General features: G+C 44.0%; 1 protein-coding gene across 3 annotated transcripts in view; it reads left to right on the top strand.

Annotated features, from left to right (window-relative positions):
* The first annotated feature begins 280 nt into the window (after nt 1–280).
* The window catches only part of MTCL2 (microtubule crosslinking factor 2), a 125,855-nt gene continuing 102,343 nt past the window's right edge, over nt 281–23,792 (top strand). For all 3 annotated transcript variants that reach the window (XM_073559435.1, XM_073559436.1, XM_073559434.1), the window contains exons 1-2: nt 281–965; nt 20,637–20,861. In XM_073559435.1, the coding sequence (XP_073415536.1) occupies nt 483–965; nt 20,637–20,861 (708 nt within the window). In that variant the 5' untranslated portion in view covers nt 281–482. The remainder of the gene's footprint in view (nt 966–20,636; nt 20,862–23,792) is intronic.

The raw sequence follows: 23,792 nt of genomic DNA, 5'->3' as shown, positions 1-23,792 counted from the left end.
CAGCACCCCCCAGTATGTGCACCCCCTGTGTGACTATGAGCCTCCCACACACAGCACCCCCCAGTATGTGCACCCCCTGTGTGACTATGAGCCTCCCATACACAGCACCCCCCAGTATGTGCACCCCTGTATGACTATGAGCCTCCCACACACAGCACCCCCCAGTATGTGCACCCCTGTATGAGCCGAGCCTCCCATACACAAGCAGGCTCCAGCCTATAGCTGCTGCAGGCTGTGCCTCCTCCCTGGTTGGGGCCGGCCCTCCGCTCCGGCGCCTCCCCCTCCCAGCAGTAGCTGAATCCGATGCGCACAGAAGACACATCAGCGTCCGTTATACTGGAGCTCACAGCGGGCAGTACCATTCACAGCCCCGGGGAGGGTGGACGTATCGGCCGTAGGATTCCCATCGTGACTCCGGCGCTATCAGCGTAATATCCGTTCAGAGCCGAACCGCAGAAATCCCGGAGCCTACCGGGGCAGTGATGGAGCCGGCGGGGCCCGGAGGGGGTGCTCCTCCCCCGGTACCCGAAAAAAAGAAGGTAAACCGGGCGCCATCCCCTGCCCGCCCCAAGGACCTAACCGGGTGGTCTCTGTCTAAGCCTCGCAGGTCTTCCCCCGTGTCCCTCAGCGTTATCCCCCCACCAGGACCGCGCCGCCCGCTCCCTTCTCCGGGCACCAAGAAGCAGGCGGTCCCCGCTGCCCGAACCGGAGGGAAGGGGAAGGTCCCGGCGGCTCCGGGGACCAGGCGGGGGACGGACAGCAGCTCTGAAGGGTCCTGTGCCTCGGAGGAGAACAGCAGCAGCCGGGCGAGCAGCGAGGAGGGCGGGGTGTCTGCGGCCTCCAGCCGGCTGCCCCTCAGCACCTCCATGGCCTTCTCAGACCTGACCGAGGACCTGCTGGACGGGGGCACCGAGAGCCTCCTGCGGGAGATGGACGAGCTGCGCTCAGAGAACGACTACCTGAAGGTGAGGCTCCGCATGGGCGTGGCGAGGGCGGAGTCAGCGGTCTAGGCTACTTCTACTACTGCGACAACTGCTGCTCCATTTCTGTATCCCCCCCTTGTAAACTAACACTTATGCTTCCCACCGGTGCCTTTCAAGCAGTATCGTTACTGGCTCTCCCCATGATTGTGTGACATTATGTCATGTGATCCCGGTGGCAGCTCTCACTTCCTCCAGATGTGTGTGTGATCTGTCAGAAAGTGGGGAGAGAAAAGCCAGCGCTGACTGCAGGGATCGCGTGACATAAAATAGCCATGGAATCCCCGGGAGATCCAGTGCTGACACTGCTGGAACGGCGTCGGAGTTGAGTGTAGTTTTTATAATTTTAAATGTTTAAATGGGGGGGGATGTAGGGATTGAGAAGCGGTTGTCTCAGTAGTGGATCCCGGCTGACCATCAGTGAGCTCCTGGCTCCACATTGTACCAAACCGCTTCATCATTTGAGGCCTAGTGGTCCTGCCTGTGTGCAGCCGGTGGGTTACCCTTACACCGCCATAGGACGCTGACATTTGTGTGGCTTCGACCCATCCCAAGCCGCAGCCATGAGAGCTGAGGAAGCCATGTGTGTGTCGTAGTCCTGAGGCATTGCTGATGTATGGAAGTGGTGCACTGGCACCTAGACGCCAGGCTGTGGGGTCTCCGTTCATCAGTGTCCGGCTGCCATGGGCATGTGCTGCGTCCCACCCTAGTGACGGTGCATGTTACACTCTGGGTCAGAAGTTCTCATGGTGTAGTGGCCGCTGGCCTGCAGGAGGTTGGGCGTCCCTCAGGCTTGTGGTGTCAGCTGGGTGCTGAGCCTTTGCACCAGGTGTCTCCACTGGTGTTTTCCGAGGACAAGTGTGAAGGTTTATACCATGTTTGGAGGTAGCGAAAAATGTTAGTGTTGGAAATAGGCACTTAGCCCAGAGAGGAGACAATGAGTGGTTGGCGTGTGCCTGACAGCGGGCTGGCCAAGCCCTGACTCTACATGTTGGGGCTGGATGCTGTTAATTGCTGCAGTCATTGGGCTGAGTTCACACATTGCAGCCATCATGCGATTTGCCAGTTGGCACAAATGTTAAACTGTTGGCAGCTAAAAGCAGTTTTTGCAGCATGTGTTTCATTTTTTTGCAGATGGTAGCGGCTAATGTGAAGAGGAGCAAATATTGGCTGATCCATAACCCGCTCTGCACCCCGCACATGGTAGTTTGGGGTGACACGGAACTGCAGAGCCTTTAGCTCCCGGGGCACTTTGTGTATTCACTCTCCTGTGTGCATAGAAGTTAGGTGTCCCTATAGTGGAGCACGTTATTCTCTCTGGTTAATATCCTCTGGTTCAGCCCAGACGTATTGTCTTCCTTCGCTATTACCAATTGTTTCCATGCTTCCCTTTTTGGAGCTGTATTTCCCCTGTATACTCCTGTCTGATCTCACCACTATCAGCTTTGGGGTCACACTTGCAAGTGCAATGCAAGAACCTCGCGCATCAATACCCGGCACCGCCGCCGGTACTTCGGACCGGAGCGTTCAGCTGCATAAAAATGCATGCTGCCGCACACTACAGTCCCGAGTGCCGGCGTCCGTGTCGGGTATTGAGTTTCTCGCATGTGTGAGCCCAGTCTTGGCTACTTTCACGCATCAGTTTTTTGCCGTCAGGCAGGATCCGGCTATTTTTAGAAAAAACGGATCCGGCGTAAATTTTGGAGAACTGTAGGAACGGATCCGTTTTTCTGCCGGATCCGTCTAGCAGGTTATATCTGTTTCCTGGGGGCTGGCCAATTGGATCTGAGCATGCGCAGACTTAAAAAAACGGATCCGGTGGCTGGATCCGTCTTTTTCTGGATCCGGCACATTCCGGCACCCATAGACTTTCATTGTGGCAAAAAGCCGGAAGCGTCGGATCCGGCGCTTCCTGCTTTTTCGCCGGAGACAAAAAACGTTACAATAGCCGTTTTTTCCAGACGCCGGAATGAGACAAGTATCCGGATCCGGCAAAAAACGGATGAAACGCAATGCCATCCGGCGCGATCCGGCGCTAATGCAAGTCAATGGGGAAAAACTGGATCCGGCTACGACACGCGGCTCCCCCGCCTAGTGGTGGCCGAATAGGCTCAGTTGCAGCACGTGTATAGTGGCTGCAGCCAAATGCTGCACGTCTGCCCCCTATTCAGATCCAATAACTTTCCCTGAACGCCCCTCATCTGCTTTATGATTCCAGACAACGTCAGATCAAAGCTGAATGTACGGGGAGACAAAGGGCCTGTAGTAGCAAAACGGTGCCAAATGTTTAATGAAACCCTATTGCAAAAATGTAATCGCCGTCTTTATCATGCTTCTGACTTAGCTGTCACATCCATAGCCAGTCTATGGTTACATTGTAAGCGTTGGATGACACTTCCAATTCAGGACTACCTGCCCTTTTTCCACAGTCTTGTGTTCATTTTTCACTGCTTACTTTCAAAACTCTCCATTCATCTGCCCTGCGCTCTGGGATTGGATCACCGTCTGTATACAGACACCACACAGGATGTTCTCCCCCCCACTTGGTGCTTTCTGTCATAATGGCTTCCAGATGACTTCTGGAGCTTGGGACAGTGTGTGACCCGAAACTCTCACACAGCCCCTCTTGTGTCTATTTCATATTTCCATGAAGTAACACGGAAACGACAGTAATTCCAAGTGTAATGTATAAATATCTGTTCCTGCTTTTCACATGACAGAGTATGGGGCTTTGTCTCAAGCGAGACATGTTGGGTTAAGGCTCGCTCACACTGGCGTATAATACAGAGAAGAAAACATTGCATTGCTCTCTGATCAGTGTTATTAAATGAGCCAGTGCTCATCAGCTCGGATCGGACTGAGAAAAAAGCGCAGCATGCTACGATTGTCTGCGAGGATTGGATCACACTCGCCACTGCAAGTCACTGGTTGTGAGAAAAAAATCACACGGCAAATGGACCATGTGCATATCATCCGTTTTTTCCGCACATATTTCAAAGGAAACCCGACATTTCATCAGCCAAGTACAGTAAATTCACAATCCAAACCGGTCAAATAGAATAGATATAAAATAGATGTAGTGTAGAAATTTAATGTTAGAAGCCTCTACAAATAGAATCGTAGAGTTGGAAGGGACCTCCTGGGCCATCTGGTCCACGCCCCCTGCTCAAAGCAGGATTCGCTAAATCATCCCAGACGGATGTCTGTCCAGCCTCTGTTTGAAGACTTCTATTGAAGGAGAACTCACCACCTCTCGTGGCAGCCTATTCCAATCATTGATCACTCTGTCAAAAAGTTTTTTCTAATATCTAATCTGTCTCCTCCCATTCAGTTTCATCCCATTGCTTCTAGTCTTTCCTTGTGCAAATGAGAATAAAGATGATCCTTCTACAATGTGACAGCCCTTGAGATATTTGTAGACAGCTATTATGTCTCCTCTCAGTCTTCTCTTCTGCAAGCTAAACATTCCCAAATCCTGTAACCTTTCCTCATAAGACAGGGTTTGCAGACCGGTCACCATTCTGGTCGCTCTTTTCTGAACTTGCTCCAGTTTGTTGATGTCTTTTAAAATGTGGCGCCCAAAACTGGACACAGTATTCCAGATGAGGTCTGACCAAAGAGGAGTAGAGGGCAATAATGACTTCACGTTATCTAGACTGTATGCTTCTGCTAATACATCCTAGAATTGCATTTGCCTTTTTGCTGCTGAATCTCACTATTGACTCCTATTCAGTCTGTGATCTATTAGTATACCCAAGTCTTTTTCACATGTGCTGTTGCTTAGCCATATTCCTCCCATTCTGTATGTGCTTTTTTCATTTTTATTGCCTAGATGTAGTACTTTGCATTTTTCCCTGTTAAAAACCATTGTGTTAGTTGCTGCCCACTGCTCCAGTTTATTTATATCTTTTTGAATCCTCTCTCTTATCTAGTATTAGCTATCCTTCCTAGCTTTGTGTCATCAGCAAATTTAATCAGTTTACCCTCAATTCCTTCATCTAAATCGTTGATAAAGATGTTGAACAATACAGGGCCCAGGACAGAGCCCTGTGGTACCCCACTTGCGACATTCTTCCAACTAGATGTGCAGTCATCTATGACCACTCTTTAGATCTGATCACTAAGCCAGTTATGAATCCACCTAACAGTTGCCTTGTCCATTCCATACTTAGCCATTTTCTCAATAAGGATTGTGTGAGATACTTTGTCAAATGCTTTGCTGAAGTCAAGATATACTATATCTACAGCATTTTCCTGATCCACCCAATCAGTGATTCTGTCATAGAAGGAAATTAAGTTAGTCTGACATGACTTATTAGTTACAAACCCATGCTGACTGTTTAATCAATTCATTCTTATCCAGGTACTTGCATACATGTTGTTTAATAATTTGTTCAAAGATCTTTCCTGGTATAGAAGTCAGACTCACTGGCCTATAGTTGCCTGGGTCCACCACCTTCCCCTTTTTGAAGATAGGAACAACATTTGCTCTTCTCCAGTCTTCTGGGACTTCTCCTGTTTTCCAAGAATTTTCAAAGATTAGGGAGAGGGGTTCAAAAATTTCTTCTGCTATCTCCTTCAGTACTCTGGGCTGTAATTCATCTGGACCTGGAGACTTGGATTAATTTAGGTTAGCTAAGTGTTTCCTCACTATATTTCTGTTTTATAGATATCCTGGATTCTTCTATTCCCTTAATAGGACAGTGAAGAACAGTTGATGTTACATTTCCTTTCTGAGAGAAAACAGATGCAAAATAGGAATTTAAAAGTTCGGCTGTCTTACCATTTCATCATTTTTCATCCTGTAAAAATCCTATAGCATCTTTGACTTTTCTTTTACTTTTGACATATCCCCAAAATCCTTTATTATTGCTTTTGACGTCTCTTGCAAGTCTCAATTCATTGTCAGCTTTAGATAATCTGATTTGTGCCCTGCAGGTTCTGCAGAAAGCATTATATTCTTCTTTAGATATGCCTCCCTCTTTCCATTTTATAAACATTTTTTTTCTTCCTTTTTAGCATGTGCTTAAGTTCTGTGTTCATCCATCCTGGTTTCCTTAAATGCTTCCTATTCTTCCCTCTTTTTGGAATTGTTAACTATTGTGCTTTGAGAATATCCTTTTTTCAAGATTTCCCATCCTTCCTGGACATTTTTGTCATTAAGGATATCCAGCCATTGGATCCCTCCAATTCTCTTTCTGAATCCCTTAAAATCTGCCTTTCTGAAATCTAACCTTGACGTCTGAGTCTTCACAAGTCTTCCTCCTCTAGTTATCCAAAATTCTAAAATAGCATGGTCGCTACCTCCTAGGGTCCCAGCCACTTTTACCTCCTCAACCATTTCCTCCCTGTTTATAAGGATTAGATCCAAGGTAGCAGTTCCCCTTGTTTTCTTCCCTACCTTTTGGAAGATAAAATTGTCAGCAAGAAAGAATAAGAATTTCCTTGACCTGTTAGTTTTGCCTGAGAGAGATTCCCAACAAATGTCTGGATAGTTGAAATCTCCCATGACCACTATGTCATAGTTTTTGGAGAACTTGGCCATTTGATGCATGAAGAGTTCATCCATATCTTCAGCTTGCACAGGCGGCCTGTAGTAAATGCCTACAATGGTGTCCTTTCCATTGTTCTGTCCTTGTAGTCTTACCCATTTTCCACAGAACTCCCAGTCTCTGAAGCGTCAATCTCTGTGCAGATATACGCGTTTCTAACATACAATGCGACACCTCCTCCTCGTATATCAAGTCTGTTTCTAGCAAATAAGTTGTATCCTTCTAGTCTTGTATTCCAATCATGTGTATCGTCCCACCAAGTTTCACTAATTCCAATTACATCATATTTCTTTTCCTGCATTAGAAGTTCCAATTCTCCTTATTTGTTGCCCATGCTTTGTGCATTAGTATAGAAACATTTTAGTTTGTGATTGGTTTCTTTTTCTCCAATATTTTTATTATTTAGATTTTTTTTGTCTTTGTTCTTCCCTTCCACTTCTAATAGCAGAGTTCTCAATAGCATTTGCCAGGTGTTTGGCTTTTTCTGGCCTTTTGCTTCCCTTCCCACATTCTTCTAGTTTAAATCTCTCCTGATGAGTGTAGCAAGGTGACTTCCAAATACATGTTTTCCAGTCTTCGTAAGGTGCACCCCATCTCTAGCAAGTAGTCCATCATGTAGGTAATTCACTCCGTGATCCAGAAATCCAAATCCTTGCTGACGGCACCATCAACGTAGCCAGTTGTTCACCTGCAGAATCTTATTCCACCTCCTTGTTCCATGGCCATCCACAGGGAGGATGGAAGAGAAGACCACCTGCGCTCCAAGTTCTTTCACTTTCTTACCTAAGTTTTCAAAGTCACTGCAGATGGTTTCCATGTCGTTTCTCGCGGTGTCATTTGTCCCCACATGTATTAGCAGGAATGGGTAGTCATCTGTAGGTCTGAAGAGTCCTGATATCCTGTCAGCCACATCTTTAATTTTCGCACCTGGAAGACAGCACAATTCTCTTGAAGTTATATCCGGTCTGCAGATAGTGGCCTCTGTTCCTCTCAACAGGGAATCCCCCATGACCACCACTCTCCATTTCTTCTTCACAACATTTTTCTTTCTCCATCCAGGAGGACTCTGAGGGCGTACAAGGTTGCTATTTGTGGGCAAAGTCTTATCCTGATGTATTTCTTCATCGTTCTCCTGTGTAAGAGCCTGGTACTGCTTCCTTAGCAGTATTGGCGCTGACTGCCTCCCGATCCTCCTGCTTCTCTGGGTCACATGTTTCCATTCCTCTGAATCTTAAGGTGCACTTCGAATTTCTTCTCTTTCTGTAACATGAAGAGATAATTCTGCTCTAAGAACTCTTCACCTTCCTTAATGATCTTCAATGTAGTTAACCTCTCTTCGAGATTTTGCAACTTTTTCTCCAACAGGGACACAAGCTGGCATTTGTGGCATGTGAAGTTAGGCTTTTCCACTGGTAAGTCTATGAACATGTAGCAAGAAATGCAGCTCACCAAATGGCTCCTGGTCTCTTCCATATTGTTGTTGTTAGAGATTTCAAAGCGATGAAAAAATGAGCCAAAATTTGCACACCGATAGGCGCGCAGTTTACCGATTTCCTCTTTTCAGCTGCAACGGCCAAAATCCAGTGATCGTTGAGCTCGCGGAGACTCTTCACTTATCCCAGAAGGCACTGGGAATATGCAAATTCTCTCCTCAGGACTCTTCCCCTGAGCACACGTGGCACTAAAGGGAGTTAAAAAATTTTAATAGGTTAAATAAAGCTAATTTATAAAAAAAAAAACAAAAAAAAAACAACAAAACACTGGGTCCCCTGTAGTGAATTCCCTTGCTCAAAGTTCTGAGCCGAAGCTCCTTTCTGGTGGTTATTGAGTATTGGAGCTGGCCAGGTGAATGGAAGTTCTCCACCTGACGACAATAATTGGGAACCTGGGATTACTGGCTGGGAGCATATAATTGAGCTGGTTGCTCTTGGAGGTTGCTGGTGATTTCCTCTGGGTGCATTTGGAGTTCTTTTGTCCTCTGCCTGATCTGCATGGTTCAGCTAAGTGATTCTTTTGCTAATCCTTTGCATCTAATCTGGTTGTGTCTTTTTTTTGCTTTGTGTTTTGCTGCTAGGGTTCAGCATGCTCCCTGCTGGGGGCAGCGCTGGGCCCTGCTTCATATGTTGCAGCTTGTTCAGTCCCCTGTTATGTTAGTATCTTTTTGCTTTGCTGCCAGTTTATACCAGAATGCTGATCTAGCGGGGGTGAGGTCGTGTGACCTCAGGTTTTTTGTATATCAGAAGTGTTGGACTTTTTCAGGGTTTTGTGCGTGACTGCAGATAGTATCTTTTCTGTCCTGTCCTGTCTAGACAGCTTGGGCCCCACCGTTTGCTCAGTCTGTTCTCTGCCTGTGTTTGTGTCTCATCTTGTCTCACCGACAATATATTTTTGGGGGCTGTCTATATTTCTTTGGGGATCTGCTCTGGGGCAGTTTAGATTTCATCTTTCTGTCTTTATGCTTAGTTAGTCCTCCGGCTGTGACGCAGTGTTTAGGGCATCGTAGGAACGCTCCACAGCTATTGCTAGTTGTGTGGATAGGATCAGGGGTCTGCAATCCACTTAGTTACCAACCTCTCTGGTCTTCTGGTGGCTTAGCCTGTTCCTGACATCCTCCTCGGTGACCCATTCATAACAGTCCCCCATATTTTTTAATAACCAGCTAAGGGAAAGCTGACAGCTGTGGGCTTATATGAGACTGGGTTCGGGCCCAATAACCATGGAGCCTACCAACCTATTAATGTCAGATCACAGCTGTCTACTTCGCCATTACTGCTTATTGAAAGGGAGAGACACAAAAAAAAAAAAAAAAAATGACGTGGGGTCCCACCTTTTTTTGACAACCAGTGAAGACTGAGCTGTCAGCTGCAGGCTGATATTAATAGGCTGGTAAGGTTCATGGATATTGGAACCTTCCCTGCCTAATAAGAACCGCCCTCAGCCACCCCAGAAATGGTGGGTTCACGTGAAATGCAGCACTAGAACCGGCAGTGGCTGCTGCTCCAGTCTATGGAGCTTCGTTCTCTAAACGGGGCTCCTATACTGGATGAAGAAGATGGGAATCGTCGTGGGACCTCCATTTTTTATTTTTGATTGTGGCGGACCGATGTGGATTAATCATTTTTTTTCAAAAATGGGTGAAAGATTGAGATTATCAGGCAGTGATTTTTACAAATAAAGGGACGTTTGTGTGTGTTTTTCTTTTGACTACATGGTTATTAATGGGGGTATCTGACAGGCACCTCTCCTTTACTAGCTTCAGGGCTTGATGTCAGTGACAACTGCTGATTAGAGATGAGCGAATTTGATCGGATCCCTTCTTATTTGGCAAGCTATAGCGCTTACCGAATAAGCTGATCAGCCGACGCTCTCCATGTATTCGGGTTCCCTTTGCTATAGCTTGCCGAATAAGCAGGGACGCAATCAAATTTGCACAACTCTACTGCTGATATCAACCCCACAAACCCATTACCCCGATTGCCAACGCATTAGGACATTCGGGATTAGCTGAGGCTAAGCACCAGAATTGCCTCATCTAATAGATGCTCCATTTCTGAAGTAGCTGGGAGCTGAATTTATTAGGCTGGGAAGTGGCCAATATCCATGGACCTTCCCAGCCTATTAATCTCTGCCGCCAGCTGTCTGCTTTGCCTTAGCTGGTCATTTTTTTTTATTTCTTTATTAGCTAAATGCATGTACAATAAACTACACACACAGAACTAATTATCTCACAGACACCTATTCTATATATCAATTCTATATATCTGTATCTAAGATAGCTTTATTAGTTTAAAACTAGCTTTAAATTACGTAGAGAATTGCAGTATGTAAAAGATGACAAAAGCGCATTGCGTACGCGTGTCATGCGGCTGCTTGAGAGAAATTGCACTGTAGTCGCATGACACTTGCACTAATGATCTGGAATAACATGAGACAAGTTATTTTTATTTTACACTAGCTGAAGAGCCCGGCGCTGCCCGGGCATAGTAACTAACTATTGTTAGTTATAACAAATTGTAATGATTATATATATATAAAGCTGAGTGTAGAGCCCCGCCAATTCCGCATAGCCACATTCACTATAATATCCTACATCATCTCGTCAGCCAGAGCCACTGGACTACTACCCCTAATATCCCACATCATCCCATCAGCCAGAGCCACCGGACAACTACCACTAATACATCATCCCGTCAGCCGGGAGTCAGAACCAGAGGATTTGCTGTGTCTTCCATACCAATGATCCCTTTAATAGAAGCCTGGGGTGAGAATCTGAGCGCTGAGGGATTTACCCTAACTTCCATACCGGAGATCCTTTTAAGAGAGGCCTGGGGTCAGTACCAACTCGCAGAGTGGCTTTTCCCTCACTTCCCTACCGAGGATCCCTTTAAGAGGGGACTTGGGTCAGAACCAGAGCGTTGAGTGGATTTGCCCTAACTTCCATTCCGGGGATCCCTTTAAGAAGGGCCTGGGATCAGTACCAGAGTGCTGAGTGTATTTGCCCTGACTTGCATACCAATGATCACTTTAATAGAACCCTGGGGTCAGAATCAGAGCGCCGAGGGATTTGCCCTAACTTCCATACCGGAGATCCCTTTAAGAAGGGCCTGGGGTCAGTACCAAAGCGCAGAGTGGATTTGCCCTAAATTCCATACCATTGATCCCTTTAAGAGACCCTTGGGTCAGAACCACAGAGCTGAGTGGAACGGTCCTAACTTCCATACCGGGGATACCTTTAAGAGAGGCCTGGGGTCAAAACCAAAGAGCTGGATGGATTTGCTCTGACTTCCATACCAATGATCCCTTTAAGAGGGAAGATGTGCCTACGGGATGGAGGATGTATGATGGGTATATAGGCAGGGAGGGGGGATACATTTGTCATGTGCTCTCTGCTCCTTTCAGTGGGGCAGACAGTGGCTGGAAGCTTATGTTCCCAGGGATGCTAGATTTCTCCCTCCATGTCAGTGTCTGCTGAGGTGTTGTCAAGTGGGAAAACTGTTGCTCATAGCAACCAATCACAGCTCAGCTTCTTTTAACCAGCTCTGGTGAAATGAGAGATGCTTAGTGATTGGTTGGTGATACACACACACACACACACACACACACACATTCATTTTTATATAGAGAGACTAGTGTGACTCCAGCCTTAAAGTGACCTTGTCACCAGGAATAACCCTGTTAACCTACAGATATTAGGTGGGGAGAATAAAGATCATTTTCTCACTGCTGCATGCAGGCACCGGCCAGCATCATAACCTGCAGATTAACCCCATATCTGCAGGTTAACAGCGTTATTCCTGGTGACAGGTTCCTTAATATACTTGTGGAAAGTAGGTTTATATAGCGGCGTATTGTAAGGAGAAGCATCTTCTCTCCAGAGGTTTCTGTAGGCACACACTGGCAACTTGTGCCTGCCAGTCTGTGTACAGTGTACACAGAGGGCAGATGGGCGCTGGTTTACTGTGCCAGGCACACTTGTTGCTGCTTAATTAGTCTACTGACAATTTAGGGACATGGACGTCATACAGCCCCAGGACAGCATTGTGATGGTGATAATGCTATTACCGATGTTCCCTAGTGTTTGCTGTCATTGGAAAGATTTAAGATGGTGTATATTAAAGGGCGTAAGAGAGTGTAGTGGGATTTGGTTTCTCCGGACACCTGTACAGTTTGTATTATGGACTCTGGTAGCTAGGAAACTTGCACCATGAGCAGTGAGGGGGCTCAGGAAGAAATCTGTGATGACTGGGCTCCGCTCTGTGACGACTCTAGTGAGGCCCTCCTGCACCCCACTACTGCCTATCATATTAATAAGAAAGTAAATGATAGGTACTCAATCAGTAAATGCTGAAATGCCCCAAAATATAACAAACTGAATATTGTAATTTTTATTACTTTATTCCTCTGTTATTTATTTATTAATAAATTGACAACTGGAAAGTTGGGGGGGTAGGTAGGGGTGTGCCTTCACGCAACATTGTCACTTTGTGTGGATAATGGTGACATGCAGCTGTCAAGAGGAATAACTGAGGAACAACACAGATTTATAAGATGATCCAAAATTGTTAGTTTATTGGGAATTCAAGTATTTGTTACAACAATCTCTGTAGTAGAGCTGTTATGCTTTATTGTATTGCAGTAGTGACACAGGATTCCTCTTGAACCCTGTAGATTCGTATATCTTGCCTAAGGCCTCTTTCACACTTCAGTTTTTTACAATCAGTCACAATCCGCCAGGTTTTGAAAAAAACGGATCCTCAATTTTCTTTTGAGGATCCGTTTTTCTCCCCCATTGACTTCCATTATTGGCGGATTGTGACGGATTGCTGTCCGTTGCATCTGTTTTTTTGAGGATCCGCCAAAAGTTGCTGTCTGTCACCATCCTCAAAGATTTCTCTCTTTCTCTTTCTCTTTCTTTTCAGGATCCGTCTGCAAACGGATCCTGTGCCTTCCGTTCACATCAGTTGAAAACGGATCCGCTTGTCTGACTTTTTGGCGGATTTGAACTGATGCAAAAAACTGAAGTGTGAAAGAGGCCTAAGAGCCACTGTCAGTCTTTTTCATCCTCCATACACTGCTGAATGTAAATAGTGGAGCATCCCACCTTCTGCTCTCTGCACATAACCTCTTGTTCTCTGGCTCCTTCTAGCAATCACACTTCCTTCCTGAACTTTGTATAATGATCTCATGTACTTGAAAGCTTCCATCATGCCCTCCTCTTTCCCCTTATGCTAGCTAGACATGGGGGATGCATTTTTCCTGTATTTGTGGTGCTCAGCATTTTTCTAGTCAGTCTTTGAACTTTTCTATTAATTCTCAAGATCTGAGGCATGAAGTCTTGTTTTTAGGTCTTGTGATGTTCGGGGAGGGGGCCATTCTTTGCCATCAACTTTTTTTGAAAGTCAAAGCTATTATTAGTTTAGACTTTGCAGTGATTTTGCTGTTGTTTGGAGATGTTGTATGTTACACTATATCTCCTGTACATTTGTATGGGATACAAATGGAAGTGTATGTGTAATCATTTCAGACTCTCGGTGTGCCAGCAACACATCTTAATACCCTGCCTACAACTCTAAGATGCTGCTTATTGTAATGTAGATGGGGCTCATATAAAACCCATTAACAGATTGAAATTTACATTGGGGTATAGGCTATGTAAAGGGAACATTTCTCGTCGTGGAGGGTGTCATGCTGTTGTAAGAAGATTTAGGTCACGCAGTCATCCTCATTGAATTTATATATGCAAGTAGCCTTCAGACAAAAACAGGAATGGACCTAAAGTGTACCAATCCTAATAGTTAATATCGACTCTTTAACAAGCCTTGCCACATGACTTGAGATAAGAAGCTAAAACAGGAACTCCATTTGTAGTTGTTTCAGGGTATTTGCCCCTCCTCAGTGCAAAGCAGAAGATCTAATTTGGTTAGTTGAGAGGTCTATGACAGGGATTCTAGGGTTAAGTTTTTAAAAGATTATGAAAAAAAATGCAAATTATGGATCGGGGATAACTTGTTGAGCGGTATCACTGATAAGAGAAAAAATTCAATTTTATTAATCCACAAATAATAGTTCACCGCCAGAAATTAACCAGAGACTGACTAATGCACACACACAAATAAAAAAACAAAGCATAAACCCAATGTCCCAGCAATATACAGTGTGTGTATGTGTATATATATATATATATATATATATATATATATATCGAGGTGGCAATCCACACTCACTATCCAGACGATATACTGGAGAGTGAGTGTGGATTGCCACCTCACCCTATAAATATTGCGGAGACTTTGGGTTTTTGTTTTTGTTTTCCTGCGTGTGTATTAGTCAGTCTCTGGTTAATTTCTGGGGGTGAATTTTTGGATTAATAAAGTTGAATGTTATCTGATAATGTGTGCAAACCGTAAAGCGCTGCGGAATATGTTAGCGCTATATAAAAATAAAAGATTATTATCTCATCAGTGATACTTCTGTTGAAGGGTTCAGTTTTTTCGGTGATTTGTTTTTTGATAACTTGTTGAGAGACTTGTGGGACCCCCATAATCCCAAAATTGGAGCTCTTGAGCGCAGAGAATGGGGCTGTGTCTTGAATGACGCGGGTCCATAGGATTAGACTCTACTCCATTCATTGTGAATGAGACTTCCAGAAACGGCCAAGTACAGTGCTCTGCTTTCTCCAGCAGTCCCAAAGACTATGTCACTGAGACCATTCATGTGCACTGCTGCTCCTTTCAAGACAAGGCTGCAGAATATTTCAGAATATTTGGAGTTCACCTGCAACAATCCGCAAGTTAACCTGAATCCATGGGATAGGGTTAACATGGGAATTTAGGACTGACCGTTTAATTGGAATGGTAATAAATGCTACATTTTCCTGAAGGTTAAATATAATATGGCCAAATGAGTCTCTTTTCTAAAACCAAATATGTGCACACGTTGAGGATTCGCTGATTTTTCTGCAGCAAAAATCAGATTGTTGGCAGGAAAAATACTATGTAAAATGCACATGCTGAGTGTCGTACCCCCCACATCCCCATGCATTTGAATGGGTGCAAAATGCTGAGATAAGTGACATGTTGCAGGTTTCAAAATACGCTTTGATAAGTCAAATCCCCAGCAGCAGGTTCAAGAGATTTCAGACATGTCATTCACTGCTGGTACCTTGAAACGCGATGTTTTTTTTTTTTTTTTTTTCTCCTTACGTGTGAACAAGCCCTATGTGGTTTAACTCGTTATATGAACTGGATAGTCACAGCAGGGAACCTATAAATTTCCCATAACTATGCAATTTCGCAAAATGTGAGACAGAAGTGCCATTTATAGCAGTAGGAGTGGTGTGGACTGTGGATAAGAGGTCTCGATGAATGAGACATGTATGGTTAGATATTTTTAATTTTCGTGCCTGATGGTAAAGGATCACTAGCGGGTACAATTGTGCCATGTGTTAAAATGGCATTAGATAATGTGAGCTTTTGGGACATGAATAATCGTATTCTGACTGTGCTGTCCAGTCACAATTGCAGTATTACAGGGAAATGAATGTACTGTATGAAGAGCTTACGATAATAACTGGAGTTACGTGAGTAATTCTTTGCTGCAATTAGTTTTAACCCTGCGTCTCTCCTGGTTATTATGTCTGCTTTGGAAATTGCACCATCTGCCTTTTGAAGGCATGCCCATTGACCCTAGTAGATGTCCTCACATTTCTCTATCTCAAGTTTTGACATGTTTTCCTATGATAAGCTTCTTTCGTGATCGGCTTATACTATGCAGGATAGTATCTGTATATGTTAGTGCTGCCAGCAGCCATCAGGAGGCAGGATGGTGGGGAGTGTGATAGTACGGAGTGAAGGCCGCACTTTGGAATAGTCACGTCTTCTCTACATTCCATACAAAGCCTCAGTATTTCTAGTATGTATGGATTATGCCTGTGTTAAGGTCTCCAAAATATTGGTACCACGTCACCTTTAGAAAAAAACCTTTTCATCTGTTCTCTCGTGCAGTAAAAATATCCCATAGACCAGTGGTTCCCAAACTCCAGTCCTCGCGGACCCCAACAGGTCATGTTTTCAGGATTTCCTTAGTATTTCACAGGTGATGGACGTATCCTCAAGGCATCAGGAATTCTCACATGTGTAACATGTGGGAATCCTGAAAACATGACCTGTTGGGGTCCGCGAGGACTGGAGTTTGGGAACCACTGCCATAGACTAACTGACCAAATCCAGGAGCTTCTGTACAGTGTCATCACAGTTTCTGCTTTCGTTCCAGATCACAAATACAGGTATACCCTTTATCTTTTTTTTTTTTTTTTTAGAGTTGTTTTTCCTCCTTGAAACGTGAAAAAATTGACTTCTGGTTGTTACCCACTCCCTTCTTTGTCAACTTTGTCCTTGTACACTGTCTACAGACGTAATGGCCCATTGTCAAAATACTTGTCAACTAACAGAGGGACATCCCAATGCAGTTATAAGAGAAGATGCCTCAGAATAGTAATTTCTTGTTAATGATTAAAACATCTATATTCTATCCATGTAAAGACAGCAGCAAATTGTCACACTTCTCCCCTCTTTTTCATTTTGAACAATGGGTGTAACCATGTTTGCTGCCAGTGACTTTTAGGAAATAAGTATCCATTTAGTGAGCCCATCATAGTGTGTTCTCCTCCCTATGCCTTATGTAATGAAGACTTGATGACTACAGGGCGGATGGGCAGTGGATGTGTCAAGCAGATTGGACATGTTACTTTCCTTTGAATTATTAATGGCGTATTCCACAATTATAGTGCGGTGCCAAATCCACAATAAAAAGTGCGTCCCTGTCCGGGAGGTGAGGGGCTGTCGGCCTGCGTAGGACATCTGCCTGGGCCTCCTCTCAAGCTGTCACTTCTCCTTTTCTTGCACCTACTCCGCCATGGGTGTAGAGACCCTTCCTGACCCTAGACTTTAATCTCTTTGTGTTTGATCATGGTTCTGTATAGAGTTCAGGTGCTCGGGGAAATGGCTCGCCAACAGACATGGTAATGTTGAGCTCAATGTGTTCAAGTTGTGTGATTACTTATGCAGAGTTGTCTCATATTTAGACTTTCAGAACTAGTTTACAGTTTTTTTTTTTTCTTGTATTCTTTTTGTTCTTACCTGAAAAGCATGACTCTTCTGCCATGCTTGCTTCCATCTTTTTTTTTTTTTTTTTAATTTAATTTTTATGATCCACTCATCACATGGATTGATTATATACTTATATACTGCCCCAAATAATCCACTTGAATGAAGTGGATTTGTCATGGGAGCATACGAGTGATGGCTAGGGCTTATAACCAGTGATTGTTCTTCTGTGATTTGTTCCTCTTTTTGACCTGTACCATAAAGATGGGAAATGGTGTCTAATCACTTGGTTTCGGCAATACCTTTGTTTTTGTCTGTGCCAGTTTTCATAAATATAGTCAAGAATCACTAACATTTGAAAGCTTATCATTAAAGTTTATTTCCATTTTCTGATATGGGTAATATTGCAAAGTGTTTGGAAAGACTAGCAACTTTGAAATTCACTTGTTAAAATTTCTCTGTCTTCAAGATCATACTTTTTAATCTTTTATGGCTCCTTGCCAGCTACTACTATAGTCTAGCTAAAAACATGTGCAGTGCTTACAAGCTCTTTCCAGTAGAGCTTGTAAATACTGTACAGAATCAGCCTGCTGCCATTGTTGGCTTCTGATACCTGCTTGCTTTAGTACCACTTCTCTGATGCAGCAGAGGCAACGTGGTATATGTTGCAGAATCATGAGTGCACAGTTCTAGGCAACGGTGCATTGATGCTGCTGGTCCAATCTGTCAGTCAAGGAGGAACCCTTCAGTCTGAAGTGGTACAAGGCTGCCAAATAATCCTGGGAACAGTTCCTTTAAAGAATTTTTTCTGGATTAGGAATAAGGTTGTTTCCCCCCACTTCCCTAGAAAAAGCACCACAACCTTCATCACGTAACTACATGTGGGTCACAATGGTTTTCTGTGGAGTCCACAAACATCTGGTGAAAGACAAGCTTGTCCGCGTCTGGTTGCTGCATGTATCTTCCCGGTCAGACAGAGATAAGTAGCAATAGAGTGACTGTTTTGAGGATCCCACAATATTGTATAATCTGGTGTTTTACCCCAGCATGCCACTCCACTAAGAGTAGGTGAACTAAAGCGGTGGCCACGAGGGGTGCACCTACCTTCATTTAGTAGTTTTATGGGAATATTGAAGCAATTGGCTATTTCTGCAACTATATACTAGACACTAGCTGAAGAGCCCGGCGTTGCCTGGGCATAGTAACCAACTGTGGCTAGTTATAACAAATTATAATGATTATATTGCACATAAAACCATTTCACATCATATATTTAACACTACAGATTTGCAACACAAATTAACTAAACAATTACCCAATTATTGATAGTATTTTATTTTCAACTCATTCAAGAGCCTTTTGATAAACAACATGTTTGGTTTTTCCTTTCGGTGCAAAGATGAACAGATTTTTGTCAGTTCCAACTCTTGAACAAGTTGGCCTTGAGAAAAGCATGGAGAATGCAAATCGATCCGAACTACTTAAATCGATCCCTACTACTTTCAAGGACTGTCCCTGAGCATTGTTAATGAACATTGCAAATAGCAGTTGAACTGGAAACTGGATGCATTTCAAATAAAAAAACAAATCAGATGGAATGAGTGGAATTCTTGGAATGAAAATGTCCTCTCCTTTGGCACGTCCTGTTTCTGAGCTGTGTCTAACCCTATCCTGTGTGATAATGTCTGCTGAGATGTGTACCTAATCCTCTCCTGTGTGATACTTTCTGCTGAGCTGTGTATCTAATCCTATCGTGTGTTAATGACTGCTCAGCCGTGTATCTAATCATGCTGTGTATCTAATCCTATCGTGTTACTGACTGCTCAGCCGTGTATCTAATCCTATCCTGTGTGATACTGACTGCTGAGCAGTGTATCTAACCCTATCCTGTTACTGACTGCTCAGCCGTGTATCTAATCCTATCCTGTGTGATACTGACTGCTGAGCTGTGTATTTTATCCTATCCTGTGTGATACTGACTGCTGAGCCGTGTATCTAATCCTATCCTGTGTGATACTGTGTGCTGAGCCGTGTATCTAATCCTGTCCTGTGTGATACTGACTGCTGAGCCGTGTATCTAATCCTATCCTGTGTGATACTGACTGCTGAGCCGTGTATCTAATCCTATCCTGTGTGATACTGACTGCTGAGCCGTGTATCTAATCCTATCCTGTGTGATACTGGGCTCCCCCTGCAGTCTGTGTCAGAGGGTGGTCTGTGTTGGCACGGTAATTGTGTTGTTTCCAGCTTTACAGAAGGATGATAACACCATAGAAATGATAAGAATAATAGGCCTCAGTTACCACAACTGTCTACAAAGAAAGCTATTGCTGATAGCAACCAATCACAGCTCATTTTTCATCTTTTAAACAGCTCTGAGACAGCGTGGCGAGTTTTGAGTGGCGACTTTTGTGTTTCGACTTTTATGTGGTGAGGTTGGTGTATGTGTGGTGAAATGTGTGCTGAGGGTGGTATATGTGTGGAAGCACGTGGTAGTGTGTGGCGCATTTTGTGTGTGTGTTCATCTCCCCGTGTGTGGTGAGTATCCCACGTCAGGGCCCCACCTTAGCAACTGTGCGGTATATACTCTTTGGCGCCATCGCTCTCATTCTTTCAGTCCCCCTGGTTCACATCTGGCAGCTGTCAATTTTCCTCCAACACTTTTCCTTTCACTTTTTCCCCATTATGTAGATAGGGTCAAAATTGTTTGGTGAATTGGAACCCGCGGGGTTAAAATTTCGCCTCACAACATAGCCTATGACGCTCTCGGGGTCCAGACGTGTGACTCTGCAAAATTTTGTGGCTGTAGCTACGATGGTGCAGATGCCAATTCCGGACATACTAACATAAATACATACACATACATACACACACATTCAGCTTTATATATTAGATATACTAATAGATGGAGCTGCTTGTGTGCATGATCTTCCTTTCTGGAGTTTGATTAGGGTTAGGAGGCGTTCATTGTCCTCATAGGTGCCAGTACCACTTTTAGGAGTCCATCCAATAATATATTTATGCTATATTCTCCAAATATGCCATAAATGGCTCTGATGGTAATTTTACTTCACCCCTTGGGATTAGTTCAAGGTGACAGTGTGGGCCACAGCCCGGAAACTGTTTTTCATCCCTGGTCTACAGGCTGTGTCTTGTATTGCAGTTCAGCCCCAATCACTAGAATGCAGATGCGCAGTAATACACATTTTTCTAAAATAGCTTGCATTTTTAATACTTTGGATTTTCGATCAGCTTCTGTTGTTCATATTAATTATATTATTGTGAACATTATTTTTGGGGGTTTTTACCACCCCCACCCTCCTCCCAACACACCTTCCCCATTGTCACTTGACATGCCAACACGAAAATGAGATAACATCTAGTACTATTAGCTCATCAAAGTGATTTCTTTACACCAAGCTGTCACTTGATACCTACCGATATAATAGTTTAAATTAAATAAAAATATTATAAACGTAACCTTTTTGTTATTCATGCAGGATGAGATCGAGGAGCTGAGATCAGAGATGCTGGAAATGAGGGATGTCTACATGGAAGAAGATGTCTATCAGCTTCAGGAACTGAGGCAGCAGCTGGAGCAAGTACACAAAACCTGCCGAATCCTGCAGTACCGGCTGAAGAAGGCAGAGCGCAGAGGACTACGAGTGGCACAGACAGGACAGGTGGATAGTGAGCTCGTCAGTACCCTCGAGCAAGATGTCAAGGTAATAAACTTAATTGTTCGTTAGATAGTTGCATGGTTCTTCTCCAACCTCTCTACATTTCTGGATTGATCTTTTATTCTTATTCATTTTCCTTGACTTCACCTGCTGAGACTGTATGTACAGCGATGAAATGCTGCTAGACACCTGGCAGCTTTATTCCGGGGTAACAAAGGATTGGGGGTGTTAAAATGCCTAATGCTTGGTTTACTGAGGGACAATCTGGAATCTTGATGACAGGAAATTTTTTTGAATGTATATTTATAGATATAGATTTTTTTTTTTTTATGATGTGACAGGGTCACTGGCACAGTGTATGAAGGGAGATACGTGTCACTGCATATACTACAGTCAGTGATGTAGAACCAGATTATTCTTGCCTCCAGCACACAAAGTGCCGAGAGGGTTAATCGTAAAGTTACAATGGGCTGGTTTTATGTGAGCACCCATAGCGTGCGTGGGAGGGTGCTCACCATATCCCCTCTTGCAAAGCTGACACCGGCATGTGTACTAGCAGGACATGCGGTGATGTCACAATCATGTGATCATCACATGGTCCTGGTTAAATACCTGGATATGAGAGACAGTCTGTGTGTGTATTGGGAGAGGGAACACTCCCACGTGGCTACAGGGGGAGTGGAGAACATTGCTGGTGTCTGCAGGTGGAACCTGCAGAGCAAGAACTCTGTTGCACTTTTGTCTTGTATTTCCATTAAGCCAGAAAGGCTCTGCTTTTGTTTTCGTGGTCTCTGCCTCGGTGTGTATATATGTATGTATGTATGTGTATATATATATATATATATATATATATATATATATATATATATATATATATATATATATATATATATAGTATGTATATATATATTTATTTATTTATTTATTTATTTATTGAGTGAGACTGGTTTGTACCTAGCCAGCAATGCACTGAGAAGAGTCACTAGTAGACAGTGCTGGTGCCACCACTTTTAGGGCGTATGCACATCATAGGAGAAGGAACCAGCATGTCCGTGCATCACATGGATGACCATTAGTTTAAATGGAGGTGTATAATGTAACCTTTACTACGGCATCTGAAAAGATAGTGCTTTTTAAATATTTTTACTGCTGGCTAGTCCTTTACCACAAGAGTCTTGGCTATATTGGCACTCACCTGTGAATGCTTCACAAAGCATTTTAATAATGAAACATTATAAAGTCCCTAGTTTGACACTTAAACACTTAAAACACCAAGACTGTAGTTTTTATCATTTCTGCTTTTTCTAGATTGAAAATGACAGGATTTTCTTGTGCTGTTCTGACCCCTAACCCCTGCACTGACGTCAGTTGTGTAGTTACCATATTTATTGGACTATAATAGGCACCTAGGTTTTAGAGGCGGAAAATAGAAAAAAAATTCTGTGCTAATATCCTTTATTCTGGTATGCATGGCCCCCTCATCCCTATCCTGGTATGCATTGCCTCCTCATCTCCATTCTGGTATGCATTGCCTCCTCATCCCCATTCTGGAATGCATGGTCCCTTCAATCCCTATCCTGTTATGCATGGTTGCCATCCCTATCCTGGTATACATGGCCTCCATCAGAAAAAAACAAAATCATTCTATTTATCTTCCCTCGCAGCATCCTGTTTTGATGCCGGCAGCTGATTTGTGCTTGCACAGCGCATGGCAGTGACATCATACGCTGCTTACAAGCAGAGGACAGCTGCCGGAATACTCGCTGCTACCCACGCTGGGACTGTAGAAGTGTGGACCAGTGAATAGTCATCATCAGCTGGCACAGTAATCACAGCCACAAGCTTCCTGCAGTGGCCGGGCAATCATGTGTGCCCGCTACTAAAGGGAATAAATATTTACTGCTCTCCACTCCAATTGGTGTGGACAGCAGTAAATATTCAGTGTCTTTAATAGCGGGCAGTCGTGATTGCTCAGCAACTGCAGGAAGCCAGCGGCTGTGATTACCATGCCTGCTATTAAAGATCCATGAATATAGTGTGTCCGCTATTATTAAAAAGAAATTAATACTCACTGCTCTAAACTCCGATGGGTGTGAAGAGCAGTGAATATTCAATTCTCTTTAGCAGGGGGCACAGGCTTTAGCTGCAGTAGCTGGCTCCTGCCTCCTGTGACCTGCTGGTCCGTCGCTGCTGCGATCCCACCTCTCCATCCAAAGCCACAGCAGGTACATCGGGACTATAAGACACCCCCCCCATTTTCCTCCAAATTTTGGGAGGAAAAAAGTATATCATATAGTCCAAAGAATATGGTATGTGCTTTCTCTAGAGTTGCATGGTAGCATCAACAGACTCCTGTGCATAGAAATCCAGCTGTCTAAGGCCACGTGCACACGTTCAGTATTTGGTCAGTATTTTACCTCAGTATTTTTAAGCCGAAACCAGGAGTGTGTGATCAATACAGAAGTGGTGATGTGTTTCTATCCTCTTAACTCCTGGTTCTAGCTTACAAATGGGGAGGTAAAAAGGTCACCAAAAACTCTACATGTGCACGTGGTCTAACAGTCCTATGTCCTTCATGCAGGAAATAATGTTTTGGCAATCAGGAGGATAGAGATAATGAGCTGAGTGTATGTTAGACATGTTACCTATAGACGCTACACGCAATGTCCAGTACTCTCATGATTGATGTTGCTGTCTTAGACTGTCAATGAGCACAAAAAGCAGAAACAGGCAGTATCATTGGCAGCTATAAGATGTAATTGCCTGACGACACATTGATACATGAGGCTTCAGTGTTGTGCTATTCTCTTGTTCTGCACTTGGTAAAGAGCTACGGTATATCGGTCTCCAGTGTATCGCAGGAAGCCGGGGCTCTACCCTGGTTGCCTAGCAACTCTGAGCAGGCTCCGGCCTGTGTTTACATTGGTGACTTCAACCTTCCGATTTCACATGGCTCCATTTTCCATTATTTTTGCA

Source organism: Dendrobates tinctorius, unplaced genomic scaffold, assembly GCF_039654945.1.
Source record: "Dendrobates tinctorius isolate UK_male_01 unplaced genomic scaffold, ASM3965494v1 ptg000270l, whole genome shotgun sequence".
Taxonomy (NCBI): domain Eukaryota; kingdom Metazoa; phylum Chordata; class Amphibia; order Anura; family Dendrobatidae; genus Dendrobates; species Dendrobates tinctorius.
This window is presented reverse-complemented; position numbering and strand designations above follow the sequence as displayed.